The sequence below is a fragment of the Siphateles boraxobius genome, unplaced genomic scaffold, assembly GCF_051911475.1.
Source record: "Siphateles boraxobius isolate OS27281-9 unplaced genomic scaffold, OSU_SipBor_1 5, whole genome shotgun sequence".
NCBI classification, from domain to species: domain Eukaryota; kingdom Metazoa; phylum Chordata; class Actinopteri; order Cypriniformes; family Leuciscidae; genus Siphateles; species Siphateles boraxobius.
This window is the reverse complement of record NW_027509141.1, coordinates 4,820,001-4,843,690: the sequence shown is the minus strand read 5'-3', so window position 1 is coordinate 4,843,690 and position 23,690 is coordinate 4,820,001. Positions and strand designations below refer to the sequence as shown.

At 37.3% G+C, this 23,690-nt stretch overlaps 1 protein-coding gene across 2 annotated transcripts in view; it reads right to left on the bottom strand.

Moving 5' to 3' along the window:
• The window catches only part of iars1 (isoleucyl-tRNA synthetase 1), a 101,239-nt gene that overhangs the window by 63,810 nt on the left and 13,739 nt on the right, over nucleotides 1-23,690 (bottom strand). For both annotated transcript variants that reach the window (XM_077202572.1, XM_077202574.1), the window contains exons 9-21: nucleotides 21,596-21,656; nucleotides 20,456-20,551; nucleotides 18,715-18,837; nucleotides 14,138-14,229; nucleotides 10,103-10,201; nucleotides 7,450-7,576; nucleotides 5,851-5,924; nucleotides 5,189-5,383; nucleotides 3,919-4,005; nucleotides 3,603-3,686; nucleotides 2,407-2,551; nucleotides 409-529; nucleotides 236-327 (exon numbers count right to left, since the gene is read on the bottom strand). In XM_077202572.1, coding sequence (XP_077058687.1) covers nucleotides 236-327; nucleotides 409-529; nucleotides 2,407-2,551; nucleotides 3,603-3,686; nucleotides 3,919-4,005; nucleotides 5,189-5,383; nucleotides 5,851-5,924; nucleotides 7,450-7,576; nucleotides 10,103-10,201; nucleotides 14,138-14,229; nucleotides 18,715-18,837; nucleotides 20,456-20,551; nucleotides 21,596-21,656 — 1,396 coding nt within the window. The remainder of the gene's footprint in view (nucleotides 1-235; nucleotides 328-408; nucleotides 530-2,406; nucleotides 2,552-3,602; nucleotides 3,687-3,918; nucleotides 4,006-5,188; nucleotides 5,384-5,850; nucleotides 5,925-7,449; nucleotides 7,577-10,102; nucleotides 10,202-14,137; nucleotides 14,230-18,714; nucleotides 18,838-20,455; nucleotides 20,552-21,595; nucleotides 21,657-23,690) is intronic.

Genomic DNA, 23,690 nt, shown 5'->3' with positions numbered 1-23,690 from the left:
AGCACTGATTCAATAAAGATGAATCTAAGTGTATTTTGCACAATGGATGAAAAATGGCATTCAGGGATAAAACATGTTTATTAATACGTGCTTTAATTCAATCTGGATCACTTCTAGCCAAAGTCTCACAAGGCTTAGGCAAAATATATTGACATTTCTTTCTTTAGATAAATATGAAACATGACTGGGATATTTTGGACAGGTTTTCTGGGATTGTGTGTCGTATTTTGCCTACCTTCAGGCGCCTGCGGTTCGTCCGCACGTACCAGTTGGTGAGCATATCCACGAACTTGACCAGTCGGGGAACCACCGTATAGAGTCTGTAGGCTGGAAACATAAGTACACGTCTCTTTCAGACTGTCCTTGCTGACAGATCACTTAAAGTGCAGGAGTTTATCAGATGCTCACCTCCCATCTCATCTCTGAAGAACTGAATGAGTGACTGGGTGAACGACTGGATCCACCTGTCCATGATGTTCTCGCTCACGATGGCGGTCCTCTCGTTGTACAGGAACTCGATGCCCTCCTCCTAATGGGGGAGAAACGATCATTGCCCAGTCAGACACTTTTCAAATAGTAAGCAGTTTAAAATTATAAAATAAAAGATCTTTTCTTCACTTCTAGTTGTCAAATCTCTGTTCAATTTAAATATGACACATCAATGCTAAATTCAAGCACATACTACATCAGGAATCCCAAAATTTTTGACAGATGAACCCCATGATCCTTCACTTGAAGATCTTTTTCTGATATGTTGGGATAATTTTTAGGATAATTATGTTGATAATTGATGATGATAATTGATAGGTTAGGATTAATTGTAAAAATGTAAGCATTTCAACCCCTTTGCATGTATATTTTATGCCTACCAAGGCTGCCTTTATTTGATCAAAAATACTTTATAAAATCTGAAATATTACTACAATTTTAAATAAATGTTTTCTATGTGAATATATTGTAAAATTTAATTTATTCCTGTGATCAAAGCTACATTTTCAGCATCATTACACCAGACTTCATTGTCACATGATCCTTCTTAAATAAATTCTAATTTGCTGATTTGCTCAATAATTCAGTGGAAATCGTGATAAATAAATAAAAATCAGCTAAAAAGAACAGCATTTATTTGAAATAGAAATCTTTGGTAACATTATACAAGTCTTTACGGTCACTTCTGATCAATTTAATGCATCCTTGAAAAAATAAAAGTATTAATTTAATTAGGGATGTGCCGATTTGAACCTTTTGGCCGATACCGATAACTCTTTATATTTAAAAGCCAATAACCGATATATAGGCCGATAAATCTAAACGCACTTTTTAATCTAATTTTTGAGAGCCTGATTACAAAAACAAAAGTCTCACCGTTAAAATCCATGTCCCAAACACACAATTATAATCTTCTCATTATAATGTTACGAAGAATTGTGTTGCACTTTACTGTACTTTCCTTTTTGAAATTATTTCAATCATATTTCAAGCAGTTGCATCATGTTGAACAGTGCGTCTCAGCTGAAGGAAATAATCCATTATTTGTCAGCTTTTAAATATCGGATAAATTTTCTTTTATCGGTCCGATAGCTATAACATTAAAAATGTACCGATATCTGCCGATAATGATATGGTGGCAGATATATCGTGCATCCCTAAATTTAATTCCAAAATAAATAAATAAATAAATGTTGAAAGTAATATTTACTAAGATTAATAAATGCAAGAAATATAGTTCATTCTTAGTTCATGTTAACTAAGGTAGTTAACACTTTACAATATGGTTCATTAGTTATCAAAAAACTAAACTAAAGTAAAAGTGTTGCGCTGACGAACCAAAGCCTTCGAGTCGAAGAGTCTCATCAGAGAGCATGTGTGTTCAAGAAATACTTATTATTTCATCATCAATGTTGTAAACAGTTACGCTGTTTAATATTTTAATGTTGGAAACAGTTGCGCTCTTTAATATTTTAATATTGCTAGCAGATTCGTCTAAAATATTTCTGTTTTCAGCTTCAGAATTATGAATATTGTTAATCTGTTGTCTCTATTGTCCTGTATTGGGTTTCAGCACCAAGTCCAATCCTATTCATTTACACACACAATGTAATATCAAATTTAGCATTTTAATCAACAGTACATTTTTTGTAAACCTTTTATCATATGTCTTGCAGTTTCGGAATAATATAAAATCGTGAGTTCAGTATGGTGACATGAGGGTATCATTACACCCCTACTATATATATACATTTATTTTAGAATAAATAAGATTGTGCAGTGCATTAGACTGGGTTCTTAAAGCCTTGGAGTTGAAGAGCCTCATCAAAGCGCATGTGTGTTCAAGAAACATTTATTATTTATTATCAGTGTTGGAAACAGTTGCGCTGTTTAATATTTTGTTATTGAGACCCGTACCGTCTGCAGTCTCTGTAGGTTCTGCACCAGGAACCGGTAGGCGTTGTACCAGGGCAGGAAGACGTCCTTCAGCACGTCCCGCACGCCCTCCTCTTTAAAGCGCAGGTTCTCGGCCCGGACCACAGGCGAGTTGATCAGGTACAGTCTGAGGACAGAAACAGGGGATATAATCAGATCTGCAGGAACAGCAGGAGGATCGTTCCTCTGGTTGAAGAGCGTCTTTCCACATGAAAAAAAGATGTTTTATTCCACAGATGTTACACTGAGTAGCTGCAATGCCAGCGCGGGCCAGGGCTTTAAACGGGACGGGACGGGCCACTAGCCTCGGTAAGTGTATGATGCCTAGTTTTTAGAAATCTGTTCAGATTTTGATTGAGATGTAACCCTATAACTTTAAGTATGATCAATAGTGAACAGATAATAAAATAATTAATATCTTCGATCTGCTAGGGGTCTGTGTGAAAGCTAAATACAACTTAAATGTATTATCATTTTTATCATTAATAAACTGTCTGTTAAGCATTATATAATGTATTAATTTAAGATTATTATAAAGTGTTATTAAGACAACCTAGCTTTTTTATCCCTCTGGTGCATTTACGGCGTTTTTGTTTTACCTCATCAGAATGGTGCGAAACTTGGTAACTTTTGGCCCTGTGTGTGTGTGTGTGTGTGTGTGTGTGTGTGTGTGTGTGTGTGTGTGTGTGTGTGTGTGTGTGTGTGTGTGTGTGTGTGTGTGTGTGTGTGTGTGTGTGTGTGTGTGTGTGTGTGTGTGTGTGTGTGTGTGTGTGTGTGTGTGTGTGTGTGTGAAAATTGGAAAAAGTTAGAAATTGGTCTACGATCTTTAGGAAACTGAATTGCCAAATTAAATCAACAATGTTGATTAAATCTAAATCAACATCAAAATGATATAAAATATACTGTAAATATTCAATATATCACACATTCCAAGCACACAATAAACACAAACTAAATTCATCAGATTTAAAAGGCATTATCACATCATACGTGACAGTGTTTAGTTTGCACTGTCCCATTTGGATGGATATAAGTGTGTTTTTATTTATTACCCATATGGTCACGTCTCTGCTGTGCTTCAGGGGGAGTTTAAAGTGGATCAAAGATTAATATTCGTAGATACTGGGAAAAAGGCAAAACCAAAAGCATGATAATTAGCATCAGTGTGTTTAGCTCACCGGAGCGCGTCGGCGCCGTAGTTCTGCACAATCAGACCTGGGTCGGGGTAATTCTTCTTACGCTTGCTCATCTTCTGTCCATCACTGCAGAACACACACACACACACACACAGAGAGAGAGAGAGAGGGAGAAAGAGAGTGTTTCCAGGTCAGTGGGTCATTCTGAACTAGTACTGTATTCCTGCCTCAGGATGGAGCCCACAGGCTGTGTGTGTGTGTGTGTGTGTGTGTGTGTGTGTGTGTGTGTGTGTGTGTGTGTGTGTGTGTGTGTGTGTGTGTGTGTGTGTGTGTGTGTGTGTGTGTGTGTGTGTGTTACCTCGCGAGAACCAGGCCGTTGACGATCACGTTCTTGAATGGTGGTTTCCCGAACAGAGCTGTCGAGAGCACGAGTAGCGTGTAGAACCTGCAGCCGACAGAAACACAGGCATTACGTGATGAACTTCTACACCGTTTATGGAAGTGAAAGGAATGCTTAGCTTGTGCTCAGATATAAACGATATAAAGATATAAAGTATAAACGGCTCCTAAAACATGTTCCACCAACAAACACAGCGAGCGCATCATAATCATGAAAATCAACCCTGTACCGTTCAGAAAATGCAATGCTTCATCAGATCACTCGTAAACTGTACCGTTATTAAACACTTTTTGCTTTCTGTGTGTGTGTGTGTGTGTGTGTGTATTATTATCGCTAACTAAAACTATTAAAACACTGTTAACTGAAATAAAATCAAATATAAATATTAGTCAAAAGAATTTTTTTAAATACATTTATAAAAGCACATAAAATTACTACAAATTTAAATTGTATTAACATAGAATATAAAACAAAAGCAAATTCTAAATATTACCAAAGCAATACAAAAACTAAAACAACAATATATTATCCATATTGACTGTTATCAGCCATCCTTATTTCTAAGATATCAGCCATCAAATAAATGAATAAATGACCCGGCATGTTTTGGATAGATCTACTCAAGTGATCGTCATGTCGGTGTTCACACTCATGTTTTTGTGTCTTTTATTTGGAAGTTCATGTTTAGTGGTACATCTGTTCATGTCATGTGATCTGTACATGTGTCATGTCCTCATTGGTTCTGTCTGTTCATTGGTTGCTTTTGTCACGTGATCCCATAAGCCTTATGTTTGGCACGTTACTTGCTAAAGTCAAGTCTCCTTCATTTATACAGCATTTTTAACAGTATAGATTGTTTCAAAGCAGCTTTACAGTGATAACAGGAAATAACAGTAACAGAGATGGTTTTGGCTTTACAGCAGCTCTAGAATAAAGTTATTGTCCAGTTAAAGTTGTAAAGATCATTACTTATTAACTTATGGGCCACTAACACGACACCATTTTAATAATAATAATAAACTTTATTTTCTATAGCACCTTTAAATATATTTTTATTTTCTATTGCGCCTCCTATAGCGTTTTAACTGAAGACAGAAAACTTTTAATGTGTTCTAGCCATTCATTTGATTTGATTTGATTTGATTTGAAGTCTGTGTTTATTTTGTGTTTATTCAATAAACTGCAGATGTTGCTGATTACATGATTAGTTCGAGTGGCGTTTCCTTACCATCCTCTGGTCTGGTCGATGCCCTCAGCAATGAAGTCGGCTGGGAAGGCGTCCTCAAACTCCCGCCTGTTCTCAAACGGGTAGTGTACCTGTGCGTAGGGCATACTGCCACTCTCGAACCAGCAGTCGAACACCTCCAGGACCCTCTTCAGCTGACCCTTCCCACAGCGGGACGGGATGGTCAGACTGTCAATGCTGCCACACACACACACACACACACACATCAACACCTGGCTGATCTACACAAACCAAAATCTATTCAGACTCCTTCAACATTTCTCACATTATCACAGTTTATTTGCTATAGTTTAGAAAATGGTAATAAAATATGAGAAAAACTCACACATGACTTATGTCGAATATCTGTCAGCTGTTAAATTTAACTACACAATTAGATAATACCAGTTTAGCTCAACCAGTTACCAAGCAATGCCTAAGCAAAAACACTTCAGCAAAACATGATCAGGTCAAAGTGTCAGAATAATTTTTGGTCCCACATTTTATAAATGTTACTGGTAGTCACTGTATGAAGAATTTTTGGGTATGTCACAGTTTACTTTATTTTGCTCTCCTCACTTACATTAATTAACTATAGTGACACGCACCCAATAGTAAGAAAATATCAAAAATGATATCTGATGTCTGAATAATTTGAGTCTCACCTCTCCCTGTGAAGATCAGACACTTTAGTTCCTGTCAGTTCCTCCAGCTCAGCCATGGATCCCACACACACCACCTAAACAGTGTGCATATATTATTATTTAGTGCTGTCAATCAAAAAATTAGATCGCAACAACAGCCTGCCGCTATACGTAACGCAGTTGTCCACGTCTGTCGCCATGGTTACTATGGCAGTACAAGCAGAAACCAGGGATAACGCGGATATTACGTCATTGACAGGTGACAGGTGGCACGGGACGGACACCATTTAAAATTGTGAATTTCCCTGGATTTACAAATTCTTGGAAACATTTAGGATAATTTAAGTAACCAATTGAAAAAACATATATAACTGTGCAAGTGGTTTTTGGATATTTTGATACAAAATTCTTACATGTTGCATCTTTAACACCAGTCAAAAACCAGGACAAGCTTGATTTTCACCAAGTGGGCAGTGAAGTTTACCATAAAGTGTGTTACTGAAAGTGAGCGTGGAGGTTGGACCGCTGTCCCGGTTTCCGGCTGGTCTCAGTAGTGTGGCCCAGATACGGCCTCGCAGAGAGCAAGAGAGCGGAGCTTTTCTGGCCCGATCCGAAGCGTTCGGGGAGTCCGTGGCACTCCAGAGACTCGCTCGCGGAAACAACTCATTATGCTATTTTCAGGAAGCAGGTCGCTGTCCTTCTTTTCAAATAGCTCGTTTCAGCAGGCAGAGACGCCAACAACCTTATTTTGACTTTCCACAAGTTGAGCTTTTAAGAAAAACACGCTAATCAGAGCACTTAAAGACCTTTATCAATGTTTAAGATGGTCATGCTTGATTCAAATGAAGGAGGCAAACAGTTGATGGCTAATCAATAGCGTACACTCTCAAACTTCACAGAGCTTTACCAAATACAGCTAATGGGAATTAGCATTGGAGGGATATTCACAATGATTTTGCTCTTTGATATCAAATTACCATAAGTGACATTGTGACTATCAAGATAATAATTAATTATGGTTTTGGTTTTCTCCAACTCTTTCTTACAAATCAAGATGATATTTTGAGCTTTTAATTAGATTTTTGAAAGACAAGATTCACAATCCTTGTGCTTCATTTCCATGATCATTCAAATGTTCACATAAATTAAATTGTTTAATAAAAATACTGCAGTTCATTACTATGCACTACTTATTTATTTTATTGCACTACGGTTTAGTACTATGCAATATACTATTACTATATTCATTTATTTTTATTTCAGTTTTAGTTTTTATTTATTTCCAGTTAATAATTTCAGTGCTTCAACTTAAACTTATTTCAGTTTATTGTCAAAGCAACATTTCTAATTTTTGTTTAGTTTAGGTATTTCAACTAATAATTATTTTACTTATTATAATACTTCAAATAACAGAAATGATTTTAATAGTTTGTGCCTTGTGTTAATTGAAAACATGCCTTGATTAGTTTTAACTACATTTTTACAGTCATTTTTTTCTTGCATTAGACATTTAGAATTTACAGCTGCCATTTTCAAAGCAAATACATTATCAAGGCATGAAATATCATTCGAAGTCTGTAAAATTAAGATTTTTAAGGTGCTCATGGATCCAACACTGACCTCTTCGTAGTCATCACTGACCCACAGCGGAATGGGCGTTCCCCAGTAACGGTTTCGAGAGATGGCCCAGTCTCGTGCGTCTCTCAGCCAGTTTCCAAAACGCTTCTCTTTGACAAACTCAGGTACCCTGGAAACAAAGAGAGAAAGACACTGCCATTAACTTCACATAGGCCGATGTAGAAACGTCCCAAAAAAAGGCCTTTCATAGCAACATTGTGTTAAGAGCACAAAACACAAATTAAGTTATAAGCCTGATTCACACTGCACCAACAGATACCGAACAACGGCAACAGACACTTTGTCATGTTTTGTCGAAACAGTAAGTTAAACCACGTGTTGGCGTTGGTCGATGCTTTTCACCTACTGTCGGGTTGTTGAATGTTTCAGAAAGGACGTACAGTAATCTGGTGCTCTAAGACAGTCTAACAGATCATGCTTAAAACTACAGCCTGGTGATTTCAATGTTTAGACTCATTTTTACATTTGTTATGGCTTTAATACAAGTTGCCCAGCATACAAGTAGTTGTGATCTACAGACAGAATAGACTTAAATGTGCTTTATCTGCATAGCTATCAAAATTATCACTGTAAAGGTAACAGAGCACGAACAACAGCAGTCCTAAAATCGAACCCTGTGGGACTTCAAAAGAATAGGCCATTTTGTTTGGAGGATTGATTACCTACAGCAACAAAATGTCTACTTTAACAAGTAGGATTTAAAACCATCCATTAAAAACCTTGCAGGTCTGTTAGTGAGAATTTTATGATTGACTACATTAAAGCTTTTAAGCACTGGGACATATTCAGAAAAATACGCAAAACTAATTTCTGTGTAAAGGGTTAGTACTCACTGATTTCATGGCACAAATAGGACAGACTTTTTAATTAGCCTATTATTATACTCTTTCTTCTTGGAAAAGAAAAACAAAACTAACAACTTAAAATAATCCATCCCTTAGTAAAGGAAGGTTAAATGTCCTCGTGAGCATTGTCTTTCTGCCCTTCTTCAAGACACGGCACGGAGAGAAGGCTTTCATCAGGACATCACTGACTTCATCAATTCTCATCGGGAAGAGGCATTTCTATTTAAGCTCCATCTCAACGCCCAATTTATCAATTTAATGATTTTTCTCTTCTCCTATGCTCTCTCATCTATGTACTAAATGTAGAATTTAAGGACACTGTGATGGGCTGGATGTGCAGGACTCTTTAAAAAGCCAACAGAAGAAATGTGTGTTAGACTGTTAACAAGCTGCAACTGCTGTCAAATCAGGACAGGTGTGCAAACGAACTTTGGTCTGTATGGCTTCTTGGGACTGATGCTAAAAAAAAGTATGTTTGATTAAAAAATGGGTGAAAGGAATAGTTCACTAAATTAAAAATTGTGTCATTCTTCTGTTACCCTCATGTTGTTTCAGCTCCAATAAAGATGTACTTTTTCCACAATCTTAAACATAAGAGAACATTAAACTGTAGAGAGAGAGAGAGAGAGAGAGAGAGAGAGAGAGAGAGAGAGAGAGAGAGAGAGAGAGAGAGAGAGAGAGAGAGAGAGAGAGAGAGAGAGAGAGAGAGAGAGAGAGAGAGAGAGAGAGAGAGAGAGAGAGAGAGAGAGAGAGAGAGCCTGACAAACAGCATCGCCCGACCTATTACAAATCTCAGATCTGGACACAGAACAGTTCAACCTTCTAAATCATGCAGAATTATGTGATTTTATTATGCTGTGTGCGCACTAAACCACATAAACCCAAAGGACCTTGCTGAAATCTTCTGCCATTATGGCCTTTTCTACATATCATCTGCAGCACAGAGACTCAGGAGTAGTGTGATAGTCACATTACAGCAGGTCGGCTCTGATACACACATATACTGCCAAACACCTGTGCTTTGGCCCAAACATCAGTTACACCACAGCATCTCTGTAGAGCACTGAGCAGCTGCCAGTGTACACTAAAACAGCAACATTCAGCCTTTCTCGTCTAGGTATTGTTTCACGCAGAAGGCAGTAGATTATGCTCATACATTAAAGATGACACTTTTACTTTCAAATATAGTTGTGTGTGGCAATTACCAGGGTCCGAGAAACAGTGAATGACTACAACAGAACCCAGCTGTCATGTGCATGTGGCAAATTTACATTATCTTCACCAAACAATTGCTGAGTTTGAAAATATTTCAGTTACAGTGCCAACTATAGGCAGAATTGGATGAAAATTGGTGCATATCCTCAAAACATCCTCTTTTGAAAGCAGGCAGAACTTTGCATTCAGGAGATACAGGCTAATTAGTCAACGTGAATCTTTGGGTCCTTTCTGCCAAAAGATCTGACAGACAAAAACTCTTTGAAAAGCTTTTTGCCATGATGGACTGTAGATGGAACGTGGATAAATTCAGTGAGATCAAAGGATGAGTTTGAAAAAGTACCTTTTTTTCAAAAATGAAAAGAAAAAAAATCTTCAAGGAATTTAACAATGAGTCACACAAAACAAACTCAACTATGTTTGAAACTGCATCTCAGAAAAAGACATGCACTTGACTGAATATTCTATTAAAAAGTATGAGGAAACAGCAACTGAACTTCAATGAGAGAGTTTTTCCAATGATGCAATATACATGTAGGTCACATACTGGTCTATAGATGCCAGATTCACTATACCAGTAGCATTTGCTGTTGTTGTCCAGAAGTTTCTCCACCATGTGTTCCACCCTCACAAACCAGCTGGGCACTGCTTTATAGATCAGCGGCGTGTCCGACCTGCAAATTAAAAAAAAAAATCAATAATTAAAGAAGCAATAAATGTGCCAGCTTCATTTGGCAGGACTACCAAACAAAGGCATGGTAAAATTGTTTAGGAAACCTATAGTGCTCTTGAAGTAAAGTTTTCCAGTCATTTTTCAGTCAACATACTGTGTTTCAGTGATAATGAAGAAACCTCTATGTGATTAATAATTTTAAAAGTTAAACCATTAAAAATATTTTTTTTTATTATAATTATAGGATGATAAATTGCTTTTGCTTTGAGTATCTTCCAAAATACAAAATACCTGATATTGTATTTCATATAAATAATTAATCACTATGTAAATTGAACCATTGTTGTGGTTAAATTAATCAATGCTAAGGGGAATAATGTGCACAGTCTTTCAGTTAATAACTAAAAGGGCATTGGTGTCTATTTAAAGATCTGAGCAGTTATGACTATGATTAGCACAGAGTACTGAATTTGGATTAGCCATGTCTGACCGCTAGCCGAACAGTTAAAAAAGCGGCAAAAGCAACTCGAGATAGAGTGATGCATCCCTACTTTCTACTTGTACCTAACAATTATTTAGAAAAATTATTATTTTACAGTTTCTAGAATGATATTTGACTATTCTGGCCATTAATGCAATGATCAATCAACAGTTTTTAATCAAATATTTTGCTTTTTCACTCAAGTTAGAGGTTGTATTACGTTAACCAGCTAACCAAGACTAGATGAAAGTATCTTCTGTTGGTTGACCTTAACTGAATGATGAGCTAAAAGTGAAACAGGTCTCTGTTCTCTCCTGGGTTCTAGCTATGTTGTTTTTCTGACAGCAGTCTATAGCCGCTTTCACAAAGCAATCCCGGTAAATTATCGTATAATTCCCAAAACGATTTTACCAGGAAGAACATATTCACACATCAGTTCCAAAATACCGGTAAACTCTGTGATGATGTCATTAACCGACTTTACCAGTAAGAACATATTCACACATCAGAACGACTTTACCAGTAAGAACATATTCACACATCAGAACGACTTTACCAGTAAGTACATATTCACACATCAGAACGACTTTACCAGTAAGAACATATTCACACATCAGAACGACTTTACCAGTAAGTACATATTCACACATCAGAACGACTTTACCAGTAAGAACATATTCACACATCAGTTCCAAAATACCGGTAAACTCTGCGATGATGTCATTAACCGGAATGGATGCCTTGGTGCTGAAGAAGTCTAGTTATTTTATCATACGTGACAGTATCACTAACTGTTGTTGACAAATCTCTTCATCTGCCCGCACGAGGAGAAGCCCTTTAGTTTTGTTATCACTACAATTTGAAGACAATTGTAAACAGTGATGAGTAAACGCATCATCTGCATCATAATTTTATGAATGGCCAAGGTCCGTTGCTCTTTCAACGGCTTCTGATTGGCCCAAATCACTTCTTGCGCGTTCTGACCTCGTACGTGCAAAATACCGGTAATCTACAGCGCATATACCGGTAATGTTACAACTTCCCTTACTAGTAAATTGCAGGGACCAATTTTTGGTATATTTGAAAAGGTCCTGTTCACACATGATCTGTTACTGGTAATTTAGCAGTAAAGATTGTATGTGTGAAAGGGGCCAAAGATAAACATGAGAAACATGTTTGACCTCTGTGAGACTCAGCATTAGCATTCTGAATCTCTCCTGATCGAGCGTCAATATCTGCTGCGCATTTACACGGACAAACCCCTTCAATATCCATAATGTGACAGTATGGGCAGAGCTCATAAGAGTCAATATGAGAGTGATTTATTGATGCCGTAAGCGTTGCATGACTTTCCCTTCTTGAGCGGGGTTAATGAGGCTGTGACCTCTGCCAGCATACTCACGGTCATGTGAAGTGCTGAAGATGCAGGAGCAGTATTGAGCACCATATGCTAATGCTCCAGGCCTCTATAGGCCACGCTATCGATTTTAACAGAAGAGGTCGCAGAACTGTGAGGTGCCACAGGTTGGGCAATGAGGAAAAAAAACAGAAAAGTCAGGTTCTCTGGATTTATGCTAAGTGATTTATTTGGTCAGCAGAACCAAACAGCTGATAGTGGTTAATAGATTAACAAAGTAAATTACAAGAAAAACCTATTTAAAAAATCAGATCTATTTTCGATTCAATTTAATTCAAATCCGATTCAATATCGATTCATTTACATGCCAAATTTTCTCAAGGTAAAAATCTCCTAAATGATGTAAACTATACAGGGAACCCTGTCGGTCGGTTCATTACTATTGCATACAAATATTTAAATTATACATAAGGAAGTTTGTGTAATATTGTTATAATAACTTAATAAATGGCAGCTATTTTTATGACCGATTTATTGAAACCTACATTAAATATTTAAGATCAGGACAAGTAATAATATAACGATTATATAATATAGTGCATGTATTTATCGAAATGCTCCTCGAGTTATTTTTCTAGCCAACCATCGAGTTTATGGTTACTGAATAGTTTTTCTGAGGTAAATGTGACGTTACGTGACATTGTTCATTGGCGTCTTTCTGCTGTTGAAACACCAATTGAGCGATTACATGAGACATGATTGATTTCACTAAGTTATTTTGTATCTTTAACACCTCCTGATGTTCATTGATGTTTATTTACTGCTGTAAATAGTAGTAAAGAGGAATAGATAATCGGTTCATGAGCCGCCTGAACTGCCACGCCACATTAAAGAGCGCAAAATCACATTTATTGCTTGAATTTCATTATAAAACCGACAGAATTTGAAAGCTGAGACTTGCCAAAAAATATCAAAATTATCAAAGCTCAAAACTTATGGTGATTATAAGCAGGCAAAGTTATGTTTAGTGAAGCTTTGTCCATTCATAAACTGAAAACAGCACAGACTAAAAGATTGAATCTTGGGATTTAAGATCACTATTGGTTCATCAGCCCTGCTAAACAATAATAATGACTCACATTAACTTATTAAACAGACAGCCCTTATTATGTGATTATACATTTATTTTAGTGTTGGGCAACGATTAATCGCATCCAAAATAAAGGTGTGTTTACATAATATATGCGTGTTTACTGTGTATAATTATTTAGTATATATAAATACACACATATGCATGTATATATTTAAGAAATATTTGCATGTGTATACTGTATATATATATATATTTTTGGTTACACTTTATTTCGATAGTCACTGTAGACATTCTACTAACTATAAGTAACTTTTCAACTACATGTCAACTAACTGTCATTAGAGTATTAGTAGGCTTTAGTAGGCTGTCAGTAGACTGGTAGGTTATGGTTCGGTGTTAGGGTTTGGGTTAGGAGAACAAGTTGACTTGTAGTTGCTAAGTTACTCATAGTCAGTAGAATATCTGTTGGGGGACCAACAAAATAAAGTGTTAGCAGATATTAAGCAGACAGTCTACTAAAACTTTAATGACAGTTAGTTGACATGTAGATGCAAAGTTACTTATAGTTAGTAGAATGTCTAAAGTGGACTATCGAAATAAAGTGTTACCATATTTGTACATAATTTATATTATATATATATATATATATATAAATATAAATATTTTATATATAAATAACACATTTTCCTTAAATAAATATATACAAATTTAAACACAAACTTTTATTTTGGATGCGATTAATCGTTGCCCAGCAATTTTTTTTTTTTACATTGCATTATGCATTTAACAGACGTTTTTATTCAAAACGACTTACAAAAGAGGAGCAAAAACAATATGTCAAAGAGCCAATGATATTCATAATATACAATATGCCAGGTTTACTGTATATTATGAATATTCTTGGCTCTTAGACAAACTGCTCAATTACAATGGAAATAACTGGATTTCACCTGCAGAAATGTGTTGAATAATGTAAAATGTGAGCAGAGTAAATTAAATCACGAACCTCCAGCAGAAAGGGTAGCTGTGCTTGAAAGAGCTGGCGTTCACCAGACGCCCATTCTCCTTCAGCCACTTGATGATGTTTTTGTCTGCATCCTGAAAGCATTGAGGATAGACAGAACAAATTCTTGAAGCATGCAGTGGATTAAACCAGACAAAGTATGACAATTAAAGAATAAAGCTTTTCTCTGGCTGCAGATACAGGCCTCGCTTTAAGGCTTTATCTGCAGCAGGGCTCGGAGCCAGCTGTACAAATGCATGAAACTCCTGCACGTTTCAATGACTGCCTTTCAACAAAAGTCATATTAATTCACTTTAATGGAAACATGTCCAGTGTGTCCTTGTAGCTGAATTGGCTTCCTGTCTCATGCATAATCGATTACAAGAACCTTTTCTTAACCTGTGAGGTCTTTTGAAGGGTATCTGAATTCCTCCTGGAGAAAACTTTAACCTGTGAGGTCTTACATGAAACCACACCAGTGTTTACAAGACTCACAACTCATTTATCATCGCCAGGATCAGCAGATCCAACTGGCAGATTCAATGAAGGCTTCATGTCGAATTCCCATGAAAATATTTAAACACATTAGAAGCACAAATCCTGAGATATTTAATTTAAAATCCCCCGTAGTCATTAATTATATCTCTTAAAACTATCTATGATCACCATAATGAGATATTTAAATGTTTTTTCCTTGAAAAAAAGAAAAATTATTCATGCCTTAAAATATCTTGAATGTAACTCGACACCCTTGCCTCATTTGGTATATGCAGTTCTATGAATATGCAAATGAGCCCCGCCTCCACTCACACACTCAGCTTAGAGATCCACTCGTTGACGATCACACGTTGATCTGATTGGTTATAAGGTAGTTTGTGACTTCAGAAACACCAGCGATTTCAAAGCGTGTTTTTGAGACTGTCTTTGGTTCACTGCAGTTTTAAGGCGAAAATAATCAGCAATGCTGTCGACTTATGAATTTACACATGGTTTGTCTTAAAGCCCATTAAAAACACCACATAGACATAAACAACATTAAAAACTTGATTTTCACCACAGGGGGGCTTTAATAAAACAACAAAATTTTATATTTATTTGTTGCATCCTATTTTGCTGTTCACAATGACTTTAAATTTTGAATTAAAAAAAAATGTCAGCCCTGTTGACAGCACCCTAGTTTGGCATGGAATGAGGGAGTAAAAGATAACTGAACATACATCGTTATTTTTGGGTGAACTATTGTTTTGCATAACCCTAAAAAGTGTTAAATAGCAAACCCACCAGTAATTTGCACCCTGATTCAATATTCCCAAACTGTCAGGGAGTGCGTCTCTATGGGCTCTAATTCAAAGACACAGCTGGGATGTGTAAGCGCGGTAATGAGGCAAGAGAAACTGACTATGCGCCGAAATACAAAATGACACAGCAGAACTATAAGGAAAGTTATTCTCGGGAAACAGAGCTCAGTTTCTCTGTCAGTCGTCTGGCGCTGGGCTAAACTGCTGACATCAGCGCTCCCATAGTCTCTCTGTCACCCAATCACACCTACACACCCACTGAACGTCACGCTGTAGACAAGGAGTTTCCTTAAAGAGCTTTTTCAACTCTGTTGAGCTCAACTGCTCCTCTGAGTGCTGGACTGCACAAGTCTCCTCAGCTGAACACTTCACTGCCAGAGACCAGTTCCAAAGCAGCATGAAACTGAAGCTGCAACCCACTTTACCAAAATGGCTATTGACCAAGAAACAAACAGTTGTTGATTGGATTGTGAAAAGTGAGAGCTGTATACCGGAATGGAGTCTGATCTGAATGTGACTGGCTGAACTACAGCACTGCCTTCCATATGTTCAAAAATGCTGATTCATTCAGAAACTAAGCAAGTATGAATGGATCATTGAATTATTCACTCAACCAATTTATTCAAAATACAGATTCATTTAGAAACTAAGCAAGTGACACTTTATGAATGGATCATTGAATGATTCATTCAACCAATTTGTTAAAAAATGCTGATTCACTTGGAAAGTAAGCAAGTGACTATCTTTATGCATATATCATTGAATTATTCACTCAACCAATTTGTTCAAAATACAGATTAATTTAGAAACTAAGCAAGTGACTCACTGATTCAATTTAACTGTTCAATTTTGATTCACAAGCTTGCGATACGATTCATTTGGATCTAAATAAGGTTCAATACTAGGTTGACCAGACGTCCCGTTTTTCCCGGGACAGCCCCGTATTTCCACTCTAATTTTAGTGTCCCGACTTATTCTGAAAAAATCATGTTTTGTCCTTTATTTCATTGTTAATATATATAGATTTTTTTATATATAATAGGTTTCGTTTCCGAAAGGCTAAGTGAATATATATGTTACGTTCAAACCGTGTAGCGTGCGCATGACAGAGAGGGAGAGACCTTGTGTGTGTGTGCTAGTGTGCCTAATGAAGCGCATGTAAGACGCATTAATAGAGGGAATGCATTAACGTCACTTTCCCGCCGGAACACGCCCCCTCAGCCGGACTGAGTGGCAGAAGAGCAGCTGCGTGACTGGATTTAATAGGGGAAACTGCGAAAACGCAAGTAAAACAAACGATTATCAGTTAAACTAAAGATTGGACTCAATATAGTGTTCCTTACAACTTACTAAAGATCCAGTGATCCATGGATATTAACATGCAGCCAGGAATCGTGTTTCCTTACATTTATATGTGCCTGATTTCGACACCAGGGAAATACATACAGCAAATTTGCCTGTGAATGCTTTATATAAATACAAAATAGGCAGGTCTAAATCCAGGTGATCACTTATCAATGTTATATATATCATCATATCGTCTAGAGACTTAAAACTTGTATAGTTTTTTGTCAGTGTTTATTTAAAAATGTCAAATTATACAGAATATACAGTGGTAAATATTTGATTGATGAGTTGTCACTGCAATATATAACAATACAATATATAGAGAATGATTTTACCACTAAATTCAGCATATTGACACAGAAAAGATAACTGCAAATCCACCTTTCGCTGCCTGCAGTCCAGTTGTTTCTATGAATTGCAGCGATCTATTTGCTTCTCTGTTCTGTAGCTTTAGGTAGTCTGTAAAAATATTCCTCATATTTCTTGTCAAATCTAGTTGTACAGTCAGTCTCAAAGCTCTTTCCCGTTTTAGACGCGTTTTGTGCGTTTTTCCGCAGCATTCACACTGAAAACCAATGCTGCCGCTCAGTCTTTTTGCCACTTGTGGGCGTAACTGCAGTCACTCCGGCCAACGGTGACGTCATGTGCATTCCCTCTATACGCATGCGTTCTGTATCTGTCCCGTATTCCACTCCGAGAAATCTGGTCACCCTATTCAATACATGTAAAGTTTTCTCAAAGAAAACATCTCTCTCAACTAAAGCTGTATATTATACAGGGAACCCTGTCAGTACACCTGCCATGTAAGCGGACAGATCAGATATTCCACTGTCAAAGTGACTTTTAGAAACATTTTGCTGAACAGATAAATCTATAACAAATAAAACATCTCTAGTTGACTAGCAGAGTATTCATTTCGTTCGATTGTGTCAAACAAGAGGTGATCTGGCTCTGAAATGCGTTTGCAAGTGCTTGTTGCTGCTGTTATCAATGACGGCGGCTCGTGCACAGATGCGCTGTCGGTCCTGTTCAGACTCTCTATTTGTTCCAGTGAAATCACAAAATAAAATGCACACAAACATGTCCCTGCTCTTGATAAACAATCTCTGATGAACACATTTGGTTTCAAAGGTGCATTCGGCAACTAATTCAACTTAATGAAACCGTTTAGAAATCATTTGGATGGTCTAATAACCTGTTCTGGTGAGAATGGTGACTTTCCCCGCTCCCCCCAACGTTCCCAGGCGGAAAACCAACCTTGCAACATGAGGATAAAGCTGGCCGGCTCCGATAATAACAAATGCACATGAGCAGTGGTAGAAAAGGGGGAGGAGGTAGACTTGCGTTTAGTGAGTTTTTTTACGACAGTGTTGTGAAATATACACATCACAGCTGTAGGGGGAGCTCGCTGAGAAAACATGCGACAACAAAAGTGAAAATCAGCGAAGAAATAGCTAGAGTTGCCGAATGCCCCTTTAATGAGGAAATATAACCTTTACAAGGGCAGATTCGAACCCATAACCTCTGACATGTGCTTAACAAATGTTCTACCACGGGACCATTAATACAGACAAAATTTTATAGCGGATCTGTGAACATAATCACTGTCTTGAAGAATTTGTACTATATAAAGATGATTTTGATATAAGGATGAAACTATTGCATTATAATGTTTCTATGAATTATAATAGACGTATGTATGTATAAATTAAACTCAATGTACTATTGAAATTGATTTCTTGATATCATGATGTTATTTTTTGTTTGTTTCGCGAAGTGTAGTGTAAATAATGGATATCATTATTATAAAAGATATCAGATATGGGTCACTTTTATAAGAAGATGTAAGCACAGTCGTCAAATAAAATCGGATATAGTCAAAAAATTGGAATTGGGCATCAAGACCTGCAGTGTAAATGCGGCCAGCATCCGTACCTTCACGTACTGACCAGCGAAGTGTGTGACCTCTGCGGTGAACACACCGGAGGAGTCCACGGGGCAGATGGGAGCCGAGTCTCTCTGGATGATCTTGTAGTCCATGCAGATGCGGTAATCATCCTGTGGACAGAGGAAACTTTCTGTGAAGTTCAAAACTTGTGATTCTGAGAGCACAATGAAAGTGATTCCCATGAATCAATGACAGAACACACTGGCACTGTGCTAGCTATGGGAAAAATAAACATCTGACACACAAGAGAAATGAGCCCAATGATACGATCCTGCTCGAAGCCACGTACATGAAGAACTGATAAGCAAAACAACCTGAGGACATCAGCTGTAGATTCTGTTAAACTAGCACTGAAACTGTGTCACTAGCCACAATGATAAACTGCAAAAACAAAACACTGAGCACAATGAGAGTGTTCACCCTTCACTTTAATACTGTTTGAAGTTGACAGACCGCTAAACTACAGTAATAGTGATTTACAGCAATGTAACCCAGCCACTGTGCCGCGGCCGTGGAAAATGGTCAAATTCCAAAAAATAATAAAAAAATAAATGCTAAAATGAAGACTATATATAATTACGCTGTTGGGCCAAAACATTGAATCTCTCTATATTTTATCACTGTTTTATAAAATTAATGCTGTTGGTGATCCTTTACATCTACATGTGGGTTTTACAAATATTTAACGGTAACACTTCACAATAAGGTTCATAAGTTAACTACCTTAGTAAACATGAACTTAGAATTAACAATACTTTTTCAGTATCTTAGTTAATATTAACTTTTATTGTGCTGTGGGATTTTTTACTTCAAAATCGTCTCGTGGCCAAAGACAGGTTGGGAAACACAGATTTACAGCACAGTGAAGTCTGAGCACATTTCTGTGTGCTTTACTGTGTGTTCTGGTTGTTCTCCTGTAATGAATCATTTCAGCTCATGTGCATAACAATAGCTCTTCCAGTAGGATTGCTAGACGACGCTGGTCTGCATATGACAGGCCAGGGTTCACGTCAAGGCGGATCGTGCTCGAGATGCTCAAGCCTTTGGGCCAAATATGATATGAGTTTCTCGGCAAAGGCTTCATCCTGTCACTCTTTTTAATAAACCGCTTCAATTGTGCTTCAAGGTTTATTTAATGACCCCAAAACTTTCTACTTTCTTCAGCTGTCCTGAAGATCTGCTTTCTGGTTCTTACAAATAAATAAAATTGAAATGAAAATACTTTTTTCCACAGATCTGTTGGGAATGAATCACGTGAATTGACTAATTTCAACTTGACAAATGGATGATAAAAAAAAAAAAGAATCACATGATGTGGAGAACTTTACAGTCCTATTGATCATTGTAATAATTCAAACTCGATTTACCATAGTCACTGTAGAGCTTTCTGTTATTTTATATACATTTTAGCACTCCTTTTACCAACACAGGTCACATATTACCACAATTTAAAATAATTATTTCCCATTTTAATATACGTAAAATATAATGTCTATGATACAAATCTGAATTTATACGCCAATACTTCAGATGCAGTCAAAACACTGTATTCTGATGCAAAGTTTGCTAAACATATTCAACTAAATTCCTTTGTATTTGGACGGGCTCTGTGTCTGTCTGTGAGGCTGTCCTCCATATGCCATCACGTCTTCTCCACATTCAGCTTTTTTATGTATGGTGTTTCAGGGTAAACTCATTAAAATATATATTAATAGAGATGTGACTTACAGCTCCAAAGTACGGGGCCTGATGAACCACTCCTGTGCCGTCATCATCACGCACGTAGTTATCAACCACCACAGAGAACGCCCCGCTCTCCTTACACTGAGAGGACAAACAAGCCTTCGTCAAGATCACATTTGACAGATGCAGAGCTTTAAACAGAAAGACTGGTGTCATATCATCCTGACTAATGACATTTTAAGGAGTGGATTTGGTGCAACTTCACACACTCACAGATGCATGGATTAAAACAGCAACACTTATGGTCAGAAACTTTATGATAATACTAACACGATACTGACAGAAGTCTCAGCTTTGGTGATCTTCGCGTGTCGGTCAAAAATGAGCGAAATTGATTTTTTTATTTCAATGAAATTAATGTACTATATTTTAGTTCTATAATATTTTGTATTTTTAGGGGATTTTATGGTACTAAATTATATTTATGCTGTATTTATATTCCATTTATTCCCTTTTTGAGTATATAAAATTAAATTTCCAACTTACACTGTCATAAATCTCGAATGCTTTAGAGCAACAGACTTAAGTTTGATCTCTTTTCAAAGACGACACGTGACAGATTATTGCTGAAGAGAAAAAAAGTTGAAAAAAGGGAACTTAACAATAAACGTAAAATTCTGTTACTTTTTTTATGAAAAATACTATTTTAACATTTTATATATTTTCCAAAACATGTTTTTTTTCTCTAAAACTGCGAGGAAATCAAAGCCATAAATCTAAACAAGTTGAGTCTGATATCTCAGTAAATGATCTTGCAGTGAGAGTGTGTTCGGCTGCAGTACCAAACGCCTCCACTAGAGGAAACGCTCATTCATTTCCAATGCGCTCATTGTTGACCGCGACGAGCACAAGTGTGAATATTTTTTCAGGACCATTTAACCTGTTCGAATCATGTCCATGATTTGTTTTTGTGTTCACACAGCAAGTGCCAAAACCTTTACCAAGTTTCGTAGCATTCCGATGAGGACAAAAATTATTTAAAAAAACAAATGTCAAATTTTTCGGGCAAAAACAGCATCAGAGGGATTTGTTGACCCAAAAAAACATCATTCTGTCAGAATTTCCACAATCTATGTTCATTCTAAAGAGCCGTGAGAGTATGAGATGCGGCATTACAGGGTTTACCTTGATAAAGTAATCAAAAAGAGGCTTGTATTTTTTGCCCTTCAGGTTCTTGCCAGGAAATCTATAAAACAAAAACACACTTTATCAGCACTGAACTACAACAGCACAGTAGTGGGAGAATTAGTGGAATAACTGAAACATAAGGCCAAAACTCTTCCTGACATTTTTGGATATGAACAATTACAAGGGTCTTTGATTGAACAATACAGAAAAACAGGTGGGAATTTAATTCAAACTGTTACTCAAGTTGTGAAAAGTCAAGTCACCTTCGTTAATATCAGCGTGTCCCAACCAGACGCGATACGATAAGATTCCAGCGATAAATAATTAGTCTGTCCACACTACACGCGGCACGACTGCGAGATGCGTCAAAATCAATCAAAACCAACAGCCAATCAGAACAGTGTGTGGGTGGAGTCACACGGCACCAGAGAGTCGCACTCACAGAAAATGGATAAGTACATAATCAAATTCACAAATATTACACTATTTAAACATTATTAAAAATACATAGGCTGAGTTACTAAAATAATCTTCGTCACAGTTTGAAGGTTCTTGTTTCCATTTGTTTAATTCAAAATCTGAGGTGAATTGTGACCCTGGACCACAAAACCAGTTATAAGTCACATGGGTATATTTGTGGCAATCGCCAACAAACCCCTGTATGGTTCAAAATTATCGATTTTTCTTTTATGGCAAAAACTATTAGGATATTAAGTAAAGATCATGATCCATGAAGATATTTTTTAAATGTCCTTCCTTAAAGGGTCACCCCACCCATTTGCATTAAGATTTCCATTGTTAGAAATCCAGTCATACTATTGAATGGTCGTGCAACACTCTTTCATTTTCCCCTGAGACGAGAGAAATCCTCTATTTACCTTTTTCACTTCCTCCTACAATGACGCAAAAATCGTCATTTTACGTCATTGTAGGAGGAAGTGTAAAAGGGGGGGATTTCTGTGAAGACTACAAGCACTAGTTCACGCCCTTTCAAACACGCCCATAGGGGGTTGGACCTAATGCGCTAACAGACCTATCAGATCAGTGCCAGTGCGTTTGATTTCACCGGCCGAAACTTTTTGAAAATATGGACGAAGGTACTGAATACGCAGACGGATGCATTATGGAGGATCTGGATTTTGACGAAGTTATGGTAGAAACGGATGTTCGTGGCTACCTTTATGAGCCACAGTATAGCGACGAGCAGCTGAGGGCTATGGAGGAACCGGAGGCGGCTGAAGCTGCTGTCACCACAGCCGATGCAGACGATCTGCTTGCCGCGGACGAGGAGCCCGCAATGGCTCGAGCTGGGGCAGATTGGTGGTGCCTGTGCTCTCACTGTGCGCCAATGGACACAGAACAAGAGTCTGTCTGCTGCCGAGAATTCCAGCGGTGCTACGGAATCGGAGGATGACACGGACGTGTGTGTTGTTGCTCACCCGAGTTTCGCACCCCATATGAATAGCGGCGTCCTGGAGACCCACTTTAGAATACCTAACGTCAACTGGCAACGTCAGCCAAAGCCTACAGGGTCAAATGGTCGTCTTTCTGTAAAGTACGTTTATTTTCATTTTGTTAACACGCTAACGTGGCAGGTTCATTGCACAAATATCTTGCAGTTAAGCTAGCTACTGTAGTGGGAGTGGTCTGCGGAGCTGAGCATTGCAATGCACAATGGGGATTGTTGTCTACAATCCACAAGCACTAAAAAGTCATTTTCTGCCTTTTATCGGCCAAGAAGGTCCCAAATTAGAAATTTATGATACTATTCTACTACATTTATGACCCACTTTCAATACATATTCAAGTCTCCACCGGTGGAATGACCCTTTAAATATATCAAAAATGTATTTTTGTGAGTATCAGCACAATCAACAACAGAAATGGAAACCTTTAAAGGAGATTTTCTCAATATTTCGATATTTTGCACCCTCAGATTCACAATGTGCAATAGTTGTATCTCGGCCAAATATAGTCCCATCCTAACAAACCATACATCAATGGAAAGCTTATTTACTCAACTTCCAGATTATGTATAAATCTCAATTTTAAAACATTGACCCATAAGACTTTAAGGTTTTGTGGTCCAGGG